Source organism: Plectropomus leopardus, chromosome 12 (assembly GCF_026936395.1).
Source record: "Plectropomus leopardus strain MGB_pleo_1.0 chromosome 12, ASM2693639v1, whole genome shotgun sequence".
NCBI lineage: Eukaryota > Metazoa > Chordata > Actinopteri > Perciformes > Serranidae > Plectropomus > Plectropomus leopardus.
The window spans coordinates 30,125,314-30,138,928 of NC_142187.1; the positions used below are offsets into that span (position 1 = coordinate 30,125,314).

The 13,615-nt window shown below is 42.8% G+C and overlaps 1 protein-coding gene across 1 annotated transcript; it reads right to left on the reverse strand.

Moving 5' to 3' along the window:
- Window positions 1–1,899: 1,899 nt before the first annotated feature.
- Window positions 1,900–8,707, reverse strand: LOC121951176 (alpha-amylase-like). Its single transcript, XM_042497416.2, has 9 exons — window positions 8,525–8,707; window positions 6,995–7,141; window positions 5,664–5,861; window positions 4,780–5,010; window positions 3,661–3,794; window positions 3,219–3,441; window positions 3,001–3,122; window positions 2,756–2,881; window positions 1,900–2,134 (listed from the first exon to the last, which is right to left on the reverse strand). Exons 1-9 carry the CDS (start codon window positions 8,687–8,689, stop codon window positions 1,945–1,947), a joined length of 1,536 nt encoding a protein of 511 aa, XP_042353350.2. The 5' UTR covers window positions 8,690–8,707; the 3' UTR covers window positions 1,900–1,944.
- Between the last annotated feature and the right edge of the window lie 4,908 nt (window positions 8,708–13,615).

Below are 13,615 nucleotides of genomic sequence, written 5' to 3' on the forward strand. Positions count from 1 at the left end.
CACAGGTTTTCTTTGCTCAAGGGTCACGTTACCATGACAACCGAGATGAGCTGAATGTTCTGGCAGGAATCACCTTTGCTGTCTCACCTCTGGTGGCTGGCGCTCCACTGTCACCGGTCCAGAGCTGCTGACGGCAGGAACTCAGTAGGTTGGCCGGGGAAAGGTGGAGACGGGGAGAAAGCGAGTGTGATGGGCAGAGAGAGAGTGAGCGAGGAAGTAAGGATGGAGAGTTGGCTCATTGGCCCTTCTGGGCCCCAGCGCTGCCCTAATGACGGATGCCAGCGTTGCACTCAGGTGAAACTGAAGTGGCTGCAGTGTGATGGCACGGAGTCATCCCAGCGGAGGAGAAGAATACACAATGCGGGAAGGACATTCGCAGGCAGCGCAGGGGTTGCGCTGGACACTCACTGACTGTGTAACTGTCTGAGGAAACAGCTTCTGAAAAGAATTTTAAAAAAACACTCATTATTCAGTGATTAAACCTTTTCTTTGGCTTTCACAATTGACCGTTTGCTGAACTTCTCCTGGAACAGCGATCATCCAGTCATAACTCAAAAGCAGAGTGCATGTAGCTCTAATAACAATAATACTCAATATAGCCTAAAGTCTTCTTTTTTAGCTTTTGCATAGCCAAAAACAAAAGATCATAAGTGTAAAGAATGGGTTAATTAGTGGGCCCTATTTAAACAACAAAATCCACCCTCTGTACAGTTCTAATGAAAGCTGAAATTAACTACAGAGACCAAAACCTTTTTTTGTACCAGACTGTGAACATGTTTATTTCTGATGTAAAGTTGTTGTGGTGTTATTTCTGGTGTAAAGTTTTAAGATTGGGGTCTATGGGGATTGACTCTGTTTTGGAGCCAGCCTCAGGTGGCCAGTTGATCAACTGCAACTTTCAGCACTTCCACATTGACTTCATTTGTCAGGTTGCTGCTTGGTTTGAAACTAGCAATGACACTTTTCCTGCCCAGCTTTGCAAGGGGTGTAAGATCGAGCACAGTGTGTATCTGCTCAAGTGTAAACTGCATACGTTAGCACATCCAGTTAACTAGCTTACTACTTGCATTGCTGACAAAGCGGACAGATCTGAGCAAAACTTCTCAAATCACTGTATTTCTAACTCTACATTATGCTTATAAATATTGTTTAAATAGCAAATCTCTGGTAATTATTAGAGTTGATGCTGTAACTCTTGCTACCCTGGCCTTCAGTGTTTAAAGTGTCTGACAATCTATTAGCCTTTTAAATATTGTGTAACTTCCCATGAAGACAGCTGAACTGCTGTCACTGCAAAGGCTTTAAAGGATACTAAAGTTTGATTAACACAACTTTTTGAACAGTTGGTGGTCAAACAGTATAATTCTTCATGTCTGATCTGACCAGATTTGACGAACAGATGGACACTTTTTTGCATATGGGTGATTCATCCATGTTGTCCTTTAATTTAGCAAATATAGATGGGAGGCATTAACACTTTGCAAATGATGCAGCCCCTCTCACACATGACAGCTGCGATGTATGGGGAGAACAGTTGATTGCATGACAGGCTTTTATAGCTTTACCAGGGTTTGTGACGTTATATTTATTCTTTCTTCATGTGAATGCATCAATGAAAGATACTGAATTTTTCACTCAGTAGGGGGTTACACTGTAAAGTCAATTACCAAAACTTCTTAGCCCCTATAGTGTTTTCCATGCATGTGATACTGCAGTCAATACAAAGACTAACTTCACAGTTAGTTGTGCTGCTTACACATGCAGCAGTGCACATTTTTTTGAGAAATGCAAAATGAAAGTCTTTCCCTTCTATCAATCTGCATGTTCAAGGTAAACCAATAGTCAGTGGCAAAAATAATTTGACAGTTTTAAAATTGTATCCATAAAAAAAGCTCATCATTTAAGTTGAACGATATGATTTATTCAAAGTTGTACATGATGCTTTTACAGTTTGGACTCAGCATGGATGGCAACAAAGGGGTCCTCATCTCTGTTGCTGATCTGGAAGTGGGCGTGGCCGTCACAGTCAACATGGATCTGCTTCCCAGTGCACCTGCCTCCGTCTTTCTGGCCAGAAATGACATCGCAGTAGGTGCCTCCGGGCATGCCAGTGTTCAGGGTCACATCCAGGTTCCTGAAGGTGAAGACAAGGTACATATTGTTTTTAAAACCACCACAATGAAACTTTGTTAACAAACGGAGGGGATCTTGCTCTCTTATTTTTCTGTATTTCCTGTTAAAGTATGTTGCAACCAGGATATGTAAACAAATAGGATGTCAATTTGGGAAAGAAAGGATGTTTTATGCAGTGGTAGAAACAAAACAGAAGTAAAGGTTTTAAAGCCAAACATGTATCACAAGAGATTATGCCATAATTTATTTATTTATTTTAATATCCAACAGTCAATAAGATTCTGACAAACGTCTTCATCCAGTCCTTAACACTTGTTTAACACTTGATCACAAGAGACTGAAGTGTATGACTACCCAGTGTGTTTAAATAGGTCTAATAGCATTTGTGTTTTATTTTAGGTGAATTTTAATTTCTCCATGCACTCTTAACATGAGATACATAAATTGTCTGTTAGTAAGCTATTATTTAGAAACGTTATCCTGGCCAAACTTTTTTTCACCTGTTCTTCAGTCATAAACACAGGAAACAATTCAATTTCAATTTCAATCAGACTTGGAAAATGGTTCACCAAAACATCTCACTTGCCTCTCAGGGCGTTCGTATAAAGTAGATAGCTCTTACCAGTCATCGTTGTTGAAGACGATGAATCCACGGTTACCGCGTCCAAAGGCAACCTGGTTGCCCTGGTTGTCCCACCAGTTGGAGTGAGGCTGTCCGTTGACAACGTTGCGGAAAGTAACCATGTTCCTTAAAAGGAGAAATGACACAATAATATTAATATTGGAAATAGTTTTCACATCTATATGACCCAGCAGAAGTGAGTGTAAGGTCAGTAGTTCCTTGTCTCTTGCTTTCTGAGGACTCACGTGATCTGGCGCCATCTGTGCTCGCACACCCATCCGTCTCCACAAGTCTGGTCAGGGTTGATGGGAACAGGCTTGGTGGATCCGTCACCATGGCTGGGAGGGCCCATCCAGTCATTCTGATCCTACAAGATAATGACGGATCAATAAGTTTAACAAAAAAAAAAAGTTCCAAATTCACCTTCACATTTTAACATTATTCCTAAAAAAGGATAATCTACCTTTCCATTGACAATGTTGCGGTTCCAGCGGAAGCTAGACATTACTCTGGTTACTCCATAAGGGTGAGCCAGCATGTAGCCAACAGCCATCTTGTAGAGCCTGGAGTCCCAGAAGGTGACAATGGATGCACCACCGGCACCGTGGCCTCTCTGGTTGTCGTGGTTGTCAACGAAGACGAGAGCATTGCCGTTGGGCATGAAACCCCATCCCTCTCCCCAGTTCCTGAACGCAAGAATACAGTTTCACTAATGAGGAGTTCACTTCTAAAATATACAAGTTTGGACAAAATACTCCTCCAGTTTTAGTCAATTCTGTCAAACATTGCAAGTTGGAAACTACTTGTCCAATTCAACAATTCATGCAGAAAATTGGATTGATCTCAGGGTTAAATAAATATTCTAATACATCATGAATCAGGCACACGGGCAAAAACACACATACTTGGTATAAGACAGCTTCTCCCCGTTCCATTTTCTGAAGATAGTTCCCAGCTTGGCACCATATTTGAACTCAGTCACCCTGCCCAGATGGAAGTACTCTCTGGATGTGATTGGTTCACCTCCCAAATCAATAACCTAAAGGGGAAATCAGCACATAATCCACAGCATTCATATTATTAAAAGCAGATATGGTTTAGATTACCTGCACCATGTCAGTGAATATTGTAGATGAACAAAAAGTAATTCAACAAGTAAGATCTTTTTTTTTTGATTTAGCAATAACAAGAACCATATTTCTGCCTGTAAACATTAATGTTGTTGTTGAAGACAGAGCACACTTATTTTTTAAGATCTCAGGCTATTTTTGCCAGTTACTACCTTTGCTGTTTTGCACTATCAGTTATAACAATTGCTCATGGTACAGTGTTTCTCACAGAATTTTAATCTGTGTGTACCCTATCTAAATTCAGATGTTTTTGTGAGTTCGTGAGTGCAGCATAGACAGAACTTGTCACCAATTATTTTTTTCCTCATCAGCAGTTTGAGTAGTTTGAATAGCAGGGTGGATAATTTGTCTTCTGATCCGTTTTGAGCTGATCAGATCAATGGATGAGGTGAATGAAAGCTTTCAGACCCAACTCAATGAATGGTTAAGTTTGACTTTTACTGCAGCTGGCAGTCTACTGCTCCATCTGTGCCCAGAGTATGCTCTATGCTCCGAGAGTGTGGCGCAAACAATACCCAAACAGTATCTATATTCCAAAAACACTCCTAATTAATGCTCTAGCCCCAAAAATTTAAAATCAATACGTGGTGGCAGATGTTTTAATCATGGCAGACTGCCACAAATCAATGAGGTGTGGGAAACCCTGTGTTTGCAGTTAGTAGTCATCCAGTCACATCTTGCTATGTTGGCTGTCGGCATGTCTTCCAAGTAAAACAAAATCACCCAGCCTTTTGGTTCAGCCAGTTATGCCAGTTAAACACAACTATCAAATACAGAGGTGTGATAAGAAAACTTGACATATGCATCAGTAGATGTTTTTAACACTACAGTATAATGTAAGCTGATGGTTGTGTTGTAAGCTTCTAGGAAAAAAAATCATTCAAAACAACTTACCTCCTGGTAGATGAAGGGTCTAGAGCCACCAGGGAACCACTTGGTGTTGAGGTTGTGCAGACGACTGTAGACGGCAGACAGGTCACCAGGCCACATGTGCTTGCTGGCATCCACTCTGAATCCAGCCACACCCATATCAATCAGCTTGTTCATGAAGTCGGCCACCTTGCCCCTGACGTAGTCTTTCTCCAGGGCGAGGTCCAACAGACCGTCCAGACGACAGTCACGCACCTGGAGCCATAAATAAGCATTTAGATTACAATTTATTTATTCTTCGTCCTGGTTAAGAATAGTCATTGTGGTAGAAACGATCCCTTGAATGAATCCTTGAATATGGAAAATGGTAAGAAGGTAATAAGCAGATGTGTAGACTTAAGTCACATTACTCAGACTCAGCTCGACTCACAAATTTGAGGACTCAGACCTGATTTGACAAAATCAAGACCTGCATCTCAACTTGGACTTTAACACCAATGTCTCATGACTTAATCTGGACTGAAGCCTTTTGACTTGAAACTCCTTAAAACCTACAGCCAGTTTCATTTATTTCAGCAACCAAAAACAGCAACATGAATGTGAGCTATCATGGAAATACGTGGACTAAAGAAATGTTTAATTTGGTCCACTTGTAAATGCTGCCCTGAGTACACTCAGGATAAAGCCATGGTAACTTAACCTGTTATAGTGATATAAAATATGTCAATAATTTAGCACAAGTCAAGACAAATGAAATATAGTGTAGTGTTTGGTATATGTGAAAATATGTAGTAAATAATGAACTATAATTTTCCACCACAAGGCAATTTTGCAACTTTTTAATATGATTATTCGGACCGGAGCATTGAAAACTTAGGTTTAAAAGCACCCTCACAAAAATTCATTACCTGATTGGCATCACCGTAGTTCTCGATATTGCCACTGCCAGTCTTGCATTTGTGGTCATTGATGTCCAAGTGGGAAAAGGGGATACTGGGGAAGTCCTTCCTGTTAGCACTGAACCAGCTTCCACATGAAGAGTGGGTTCCCTCTCCACTGCTGGCACGGCACATGTGGTTGATGACAGCGTCCGCATAGATGTTGACCTATGGTTAGATACAGGATTAAGGGCGCAACACAACTAATCAACACCTCCATAATTAGCTGTCCTCATGTTCACTTCTATCCTATGGCACGTTAAGTTCACTCTCAGGTCACAGGAATACGTCAAAGCTATTGGTTCACAGTGATGTTGGTGGTCCAGACACTGAAGCATTAAACTATAAACAAGAGACAGCAGCTAATAAAAGAGTGAATGATTATTCTTCAAGACAGAGGCATTAATTCATTAAAAATGTCTTTAGTTCTACAAAACAATGTGATCATGATGAATGACGCGGCAAATGTTATGCGGTGTATCTGGTAAGAATTTGTTGTCTTGAGTGTATAGAGTGGTGAAGGGATGACGTATTTTTGTAGGCCAACCATTAAGTTGCCATCGGACTGGTTCCCTCGTGAAAAACCTTATGGGATGTTTGAATGGGATTTTCGATTATCGCCAAAAATAGGCTCTCTGTCGAACACAAGTTCATGATACTTACGTTTTGTTCAGCGTGATAATCTTCACAGATGAACACTGCTTTTGTGTGTTTTGAAGTGTAAATGAAATCGCCAGAAGCAAAAAGCTATTGTTAGGCTTTACAATAACTACATCGTGGTCGCACGACTTAAACGTCACAACTACAAACACTGTAAAAACACATTAAAACACGATCAAAAAATATTATAAACAGATAAATCTACGAGAATGTGACTCTGTAAAGCTGTAAAGGTGGACAAGTGGGTTTAATGAGTTTCTGTGTCCGCTGTGATGACATCTAACGTCCCCGACAAACACCATAGTCCCATTTAGCTACTTGTTAGCAACCGCCTTTTTAAGACGAGTAAAACGTTAAAAGTTCAAGTTCGTGTGTAAGCAGATATTTTTTATGTTGCAGGATAAAACATCTAAATATCTTTAGCCTGTGTTAACCACAGACCTTATTTAAGGCATTTTACCGAAAACCCATTCAAGAAACCCATAGACTTTAAGACTAACCGCAAGTGCTAAAAGGCTAACGGACTTCCGTGTTTTAGGGTTCATCACTTCTCCACTCTATAGGACCGCAGATTTACGAGGTGGTGTCGAACGCAGAGGAGTATTGTTCCTGAAGCCCTCCACTAAATGACTGTAGTTTACCCCGACGTTGTTGCATCTGGTGATCATGTCCCTCAGCTCGTTCTCATTGCCGGATCTGGAGCACAGGTTGTAGCCCACTGGTTGGTATCTCTGCCACCAGGGCCTCCAGGGATTGTTCAGCACAATGTGCTCATTTGGAGGGGAGATCTGAGCAACAGAAACACATCACAGCCATTCTCACTTTTAACACATGAATTATCTGCAGGCAGAAGACTGTGGTAAAATATACTTACTATGTACACTACAGCTCTAGCGGTTTTACACAGAAACTTCAATTTAATGATCATGAGGAGCATTAATCAGCTTGTTAGGGTTAATAAAGGCAGTTATAATAGACACTTTAAAGGGGCATTTTGGAAAATGAGTGTTTTGGAGCTTGATCTGTACTATGAATTAGATTATGTCTGTTTTCAATGCTCCGATTTTCACCTTCTTACTCTTGTGATTCCTTCAAAGGTGTGGAAGTGTGAAACTAAATCACTGGTGTACCCCTTTAAATTTTAGTGAAGGGAAAGAGACAGATATAGACTGTTGAACCCCTTTAAAAGGCTTTAAGATTTGTATTCGCTTTCTCATTTTGTATTTTTTTTATGAGGCCAACAGAAGAGACTCATTTTCCCACTCATAAACAGAAACTGATGAAACAGTAACATTCAAGACAAGAAGCACCTTTTCTTTGTTATGTTTAGCTAAAATAATTTGTCACCTGTTGATTTTACTTGTCTGATTAATTTGATATAATTTATGACAATGGACTCACACTTGCAGTGCACTTTTTCCACTCACACTTACTTAAGTACAGTACTTGAGTAAATGTACTTGGTCACATTCGACTACTGCAGAGGCACCCATACAAATAGCCGCCTGCCACTAAGTTAAACATTTGTACCAATCACACACGTGCAATTCTGGGTTCAATATCTTGCACAAGGATACTTTGACGTGCAGACTGGAGAAACTGGAGAACCCCCTCAACCTCCTGAGCCACAGTCACCCCCCCCTTTTTTTAATATAAAGTCATCATGCTTCTTGGTAACAAATCTTATACCGTTGAAGAACCGGCATGACCAGTATGAGTAGGAGTAGCCAGGCTGTTGTGGCTTTAGTCATCTAATCCACCAAACAATGCCAAACAAGAGTCAGGAGCAGAATAAGCTGTTGACATTGGCAGAGAAGATTTGGCAAATTGTTCATGGGTGTAACCCACATACTCAGCTCTGCTGCTCATCCCACAAATGCATGTTTCTTACAAATGTGGCACCATTTAAAAGGGAATAGACAGGCTTTCCAACAGTATAGGATTTATTGCCAAGAAGCATTGTTACAACAAGGAAATAATCTACCCAACACAAATTTACTTACTTTTTGTGCTTAGTTTAGAAGGTAATTGTGGTTTTACGATTCATACTTCATGGCACTATGAATAATGTCTACATGTTGCCATCATCATTTTAGATATGGCATAAAATATGCCACCTATTTACCCCCCTCTCTAGACTTAGAAGCTATCCAAGATTCAGCTGTACATACCTGAACTCCGCCGTAGCCATTTGGACCCAAGAAGCGCTCACACTCTGCAGCAATGTCCGCCCAGCGCCACTCAAACAGGTGGACGATGGCCGTCCTGCCGTGCTTGGTGTGGGGGTTGTGCTGGGCGAGGCCGAGCCCGAACAGAGCCACCAGAATGAACAACATTGCTTTCCCTGGAAGAGCGAGAAAATCAAATTCACCTGCTGCCAAGCAGTTTGTCTTTTTTATTGTCCCTTCTTCTTTCCGCTGGACCAATGAGAAACTGGCAAATATTGGCAGGCTAAACAGGTTTTTCTTTTTCATGGTGTCTCTACTAGTTTAGAAACTGGACGCTTCTAGGCATGTACAGTTTGGAAACATGAGGTTGTTATAATGTCTTTACTCAAATGTAAAAAGAGGAAGCTTAAAGAGGGTGAAAATGTGCCAAAGATCCCAACAGTTACACTTTTGCAGTTTCATTTTCTCTTCAGGTCAAATTAAAATGAAACTTCAGTCACACTGGTTTTGTCATGTGCCAGTAACTTTAGGTTTGTCAGTCTGAAGTGGCGTCAGTAACAGATGACTGTACAGTTGATCACCTGCCAGACTGACAAGCAGGGAGCCCTTATTAAAGAACCATTTCAGAACCTTACAAGACAGCAAAAAGTAGGTCAATACTACACAGGATGTCTTCATTCACTTATGTGAATTGTTTAACAGCTGATTATTGGTTGCCTATAGTAGGTCTATTATTACTTACCATTTAATATTCCTTTATAGTCTAATAGGGATTATTAAAGCCATTTATTTCGTTGCATTAATATCTGAACAGTTATACACCACACAGTCTCTCTGTGTAAGAGTGTGTGTCAGTGATGACTCGCAGCCATGGATGTATTAGCAGGTGCCCCCTCCACCTCCCTCTCCCTGCGCGGGTCGGTCGTTTTGGGCGAGCTTATTAAAGAATATCGCAGGTTTTGGGCGGGCAGGTCATAAAGTGACAGAGCAAAGCAGTATTCTTTGTAATTTATTAATAATTAAAATAAAAAAAACATTGCCACCCCCTCGTCCTCTCCTGTCTCTCCATCTCTGTCACACAGCAGCAGCCTCATCATCAGCTGCTGCGCTGCGTTATTCTGCATCTGAGCAGGAACATCTGTTCTACATATTTAGGATTAATTTCTCCGGTCATAATGTCCAGTAAAAATATTTCCCTCTGCAAATACAAAAGTCTAACAGCGTGTTTTAATATCAAGGAAGCGTCTCTGTGTCCACACTGAATTGGCTTTATTAAATGTACACTATCATTACATAAACAAACCTCTGTAGCATATAAGCTGTCCGTGTGAGATTATACTGAAGGTGTAATCACATAAAAGATGGGTAAGAACTTGCTGTATGAAGGTACTATGTAGAAAACACGTTCATCGTAATATTTACTGTAAATGAGATAAAAAAAGAGCCAAGGTGTGTTATTATCAGACAGTTTCAGTGTGTGCGGGTTGGGTTCGGGTCATTGAATAATGCACATGTTTAGGGGTCAGCTGGTGGGCAGCCTGCATCATTCATTGTACTGTAAATTAAAAAAAGAAAAGGCCTAAATTAAATAAGTTGGTGATTTGTGTGATGCCAAAACACTTACAATTTAATTATCCTAACACTTGTTCACTGTTAGTTTTTAGAACACACGAGGTGACGGCACATTAAATTAGGCTACATATGGTGTCCTATGATATTATTTGTGTATCTCTTTAGTGACTCTGCAGAATTTGCACTGTGAGAATAAACTGTGTGAATAAATAAAGACGCATGAGGGGGTGCGGCATTTATACGGCACAACACAAATGAAGAATCTCCGTGGCCCTCGGGGAGCTCCATAAGCTGTCCACTCGATAAAATACTTCCGTGTAGGATGCACCAGTGTACCCTCTCTCATGTGCTCCTCCAGAAGCCTCCTCTCTCCTCCATCCTTGCCTCCTCCAGGTGCATTTGTGCAATTCGAATCCTTCATGATCCTTCTTTGCTCCAGGCAAGGGGGGTGGTCCAGTGAGATACCTAACTCATGTTTCAGAGAACCAGGGTTAATTTCTTCACCTAAAGTTCTCTTTCAACACTCGTTTCGGTATCTCACTGTGGGATATAGAGACTCCCGTATTGCCAGACAAGCTTACCTCAAAGACTGGTATTAAAACCCTGCCAGTTAGACTGCCACAGTTGAGTCTGAACCCACGCTGAAGACTGTATGGGACAGTGTAGGCGCAGTCACATCCAACCTGAAGAATATGGTGAAAGTGTGGGACATAGCCTAAGGCACAACTGCACATACCTCTTCAACAGAAACACCTTGAAATAACGCCCCAGATTCGGCCATCCCATGAGTGGAGTCAGCATGCAGACCAACGGGGGGTAGCAGCTTGCTGTTATAGGCCATAGCAATAGCCCCCATGATCCAGTGTTTGTCACACTGGATCCTAAGTGGTTTCCCCACATGTGGTGTAGCCCATGATACAAAGCTGTTCAGATTTCCTGAAGCCAGCTGTCCTCTCAACATAGGTGCGCAATGCGTGCACGGGGCATAGCGCATTCAGCCGTTCCTGCTTCTGCTTGGTGAAAGGAGGAGGATGAAAAGCCAACAGTTCAATAGTGCAGTACAACGACACTGGGTTAAAAACCTTGGGCACAAACTCGAGGTTAGGTCTTCATAAAACCTTCGAATCACCCACGGAAAACTGCATACATGATGGGTTTACCGACAATGCATGAATGTCACTCATGCGCTTAGCAGAAGCCAGCGTGAGCAATAAAGCCGTTTTAAAGGAGTGCATCTTTAGGTCTACCTGCTGCAACGGCTTGAAAGGCGGGCGTGACAACGCATCCAGATAGATCCCACGGGGCCGTTAATACTGGCCGAACGCACCATGCTTCTTTCATAAACTGACAAATAAGGGGATGTTAACCTGCTTTTATATCCCCAAAGCACTCGTGGCACGCTGATATAGCTGCTAAGCACACTTTGACAGTAGAGAAAGCTAGACCCTTGTCCAGCAGCCCCTGTAGAAATGTCAAAATGACAGACACGGGACTCTGGAAAGCCACAATGTCAGCCCTAACGCAGCACTCCTCAAACGCACCCCATTTGCCATCATATGAGCAACACGTAGAGGAGTGACTGAATATTGGTAATCACACTGTGTGGAAGCCTTGAGACAGTTAGATTTAGCCGTACAAGGGCAAAGCCATGCGCTCTGGATGAGGGTGGAAGATCTCCCCGTCCGCTTGCGACAGGAGATCTTTGCGTAATGGCAGAAGCCATGGTGGGCAAACAGCAGCTGATATATCCCTGCAGTCAGTGTTTCCCTGGTCATCGGGGAGCTATCAGATTTAGCAAAAGACCCCTCTCCCACACCCTGGCGAGAGTAGGAGTGATCAGCTCTAATGGGGGAAGGGCGTACAGAAGGACACACGGCCACTCGTGTGCCAGCGCATCCAACCCCATCGAGGCGCTCTGATCGGTCAGGGAATAAAACAGAGCACACTGCGTGTTCTCCTCTGATGCAAAGAGGTCTATCTCCACCTGATCGCATCTGTCCCATAATCTGTTCACCACTTCGCTGTGGAGTTCCAGTCTTTGTAGCGAGGATTGCCTCTGGAGAGCAAGTCTGCCCCTCGGTTCAAAATTCCCGGCACGTGCGTGGCTCTCAGCGATAACAGACGAGAGCTACTCCACACAATCAGTCTGTGTGCCAACGTTTGCAGATGACCCCCTAGTCTGCTGATATATGCCACCAGGCAACGAAGTTCCGGGCAGTTTATGTAAACAAACTGCATCTGAGCTCCATGTGCCAATCGCTGTTCTGCCGGTTCGGCACCACAGCCCGCGAGAAAGGCGTCTAATTTTCCTTGCCAGGATCGTTCCATGGTAACACCTGTAGTCAGAAACGCCATGCATTCCCAAGGGCGCAGAGCATGCCAATATAATTGCGGCGAGACCCAGATGCAGCCTCACTGCCGTATTCGACTGAGCGTCTACAGCGCTCATTCTGCCCAATAAGGCAGTGGGGCTGGCTGGCTGTGGCTTCATGTGCGGCTGCACAGCCATATTCTGTTCCTGTTTTATTTTCAATGTCTTTAAGTGTTTTTAACATGTTTTATGAACAAATGTGGCTGTGCCCTCGGCTCGAATCCTGGGTGCACCCCTGAAAACATTTTTATTGAACATTGAACTGAGAGGAAAGGACACTAGTATGTGCTTATGAGACAACGCTGGGGCTCCACAGAGCTCTCTGCAGGTCCGACCCTCCTCCGCTTCACTCGGCCGTGGAGATTTTCTTGGGGAGACACAGTTACAATGCTTCCCCCTCCCTCTTCTTCTCCTCACAACATTTCTGCATGGTGGCTATCGCTGGGCCGAACAAGGCTTTCGGGTCCACTGTAACATCGAGGAGCTGAGTTTTCTCCTTCAGGGAGAGGATAGATAGATAGAGGTTTAGCCACGTAGCTCTCTCCTGCGCCATCATCAGGCCTATGGCTCTCTCCAATGCCTGGACGGCGCACCTGTGTAGACGCAGGCAGAGGTCTGTAACCATGCACAGCTCGTCCCACAGCTCCGGAATAGGCGAGGTTGACATTTCATCCTCTAACTCAGCCTGGTAGGCTAGCAGCAGTGACGACGCATTCAATGCCTTCATCATCATGGCCACCGCCTTGTAGCCTTTTTCCGCCAGCAATGACTGAAAGCAATCAGCTTTGGGGGGGAGGGCAGGGCCCGCAGAGGGCCACGAAATACAAGAGTTAAAATTCTATGTAAATATGGAGTCATATTAACTGTCTTGAGAGCCACCTCATGGCACTGTCACACTATAACATTTTAATGTCAGTGATAACCCAGGGCAGCATGTTATAATGGTTATGATGGGATGTCCTTTCATACACCAATAGCTCCCCAATGGTTCTTTAGAGAAAGTGCTTGATTTAAAACATACCAGCACATTTAGGATACCTACTGTATATCATTTAGTGTTAACCTCATGTCCCATAAAATATTTCTTGTCCTTTGAAATCGACAGGCTTTTACAGCTTTACCAGGAATTGTGACGTTATGTTCATTCTTTC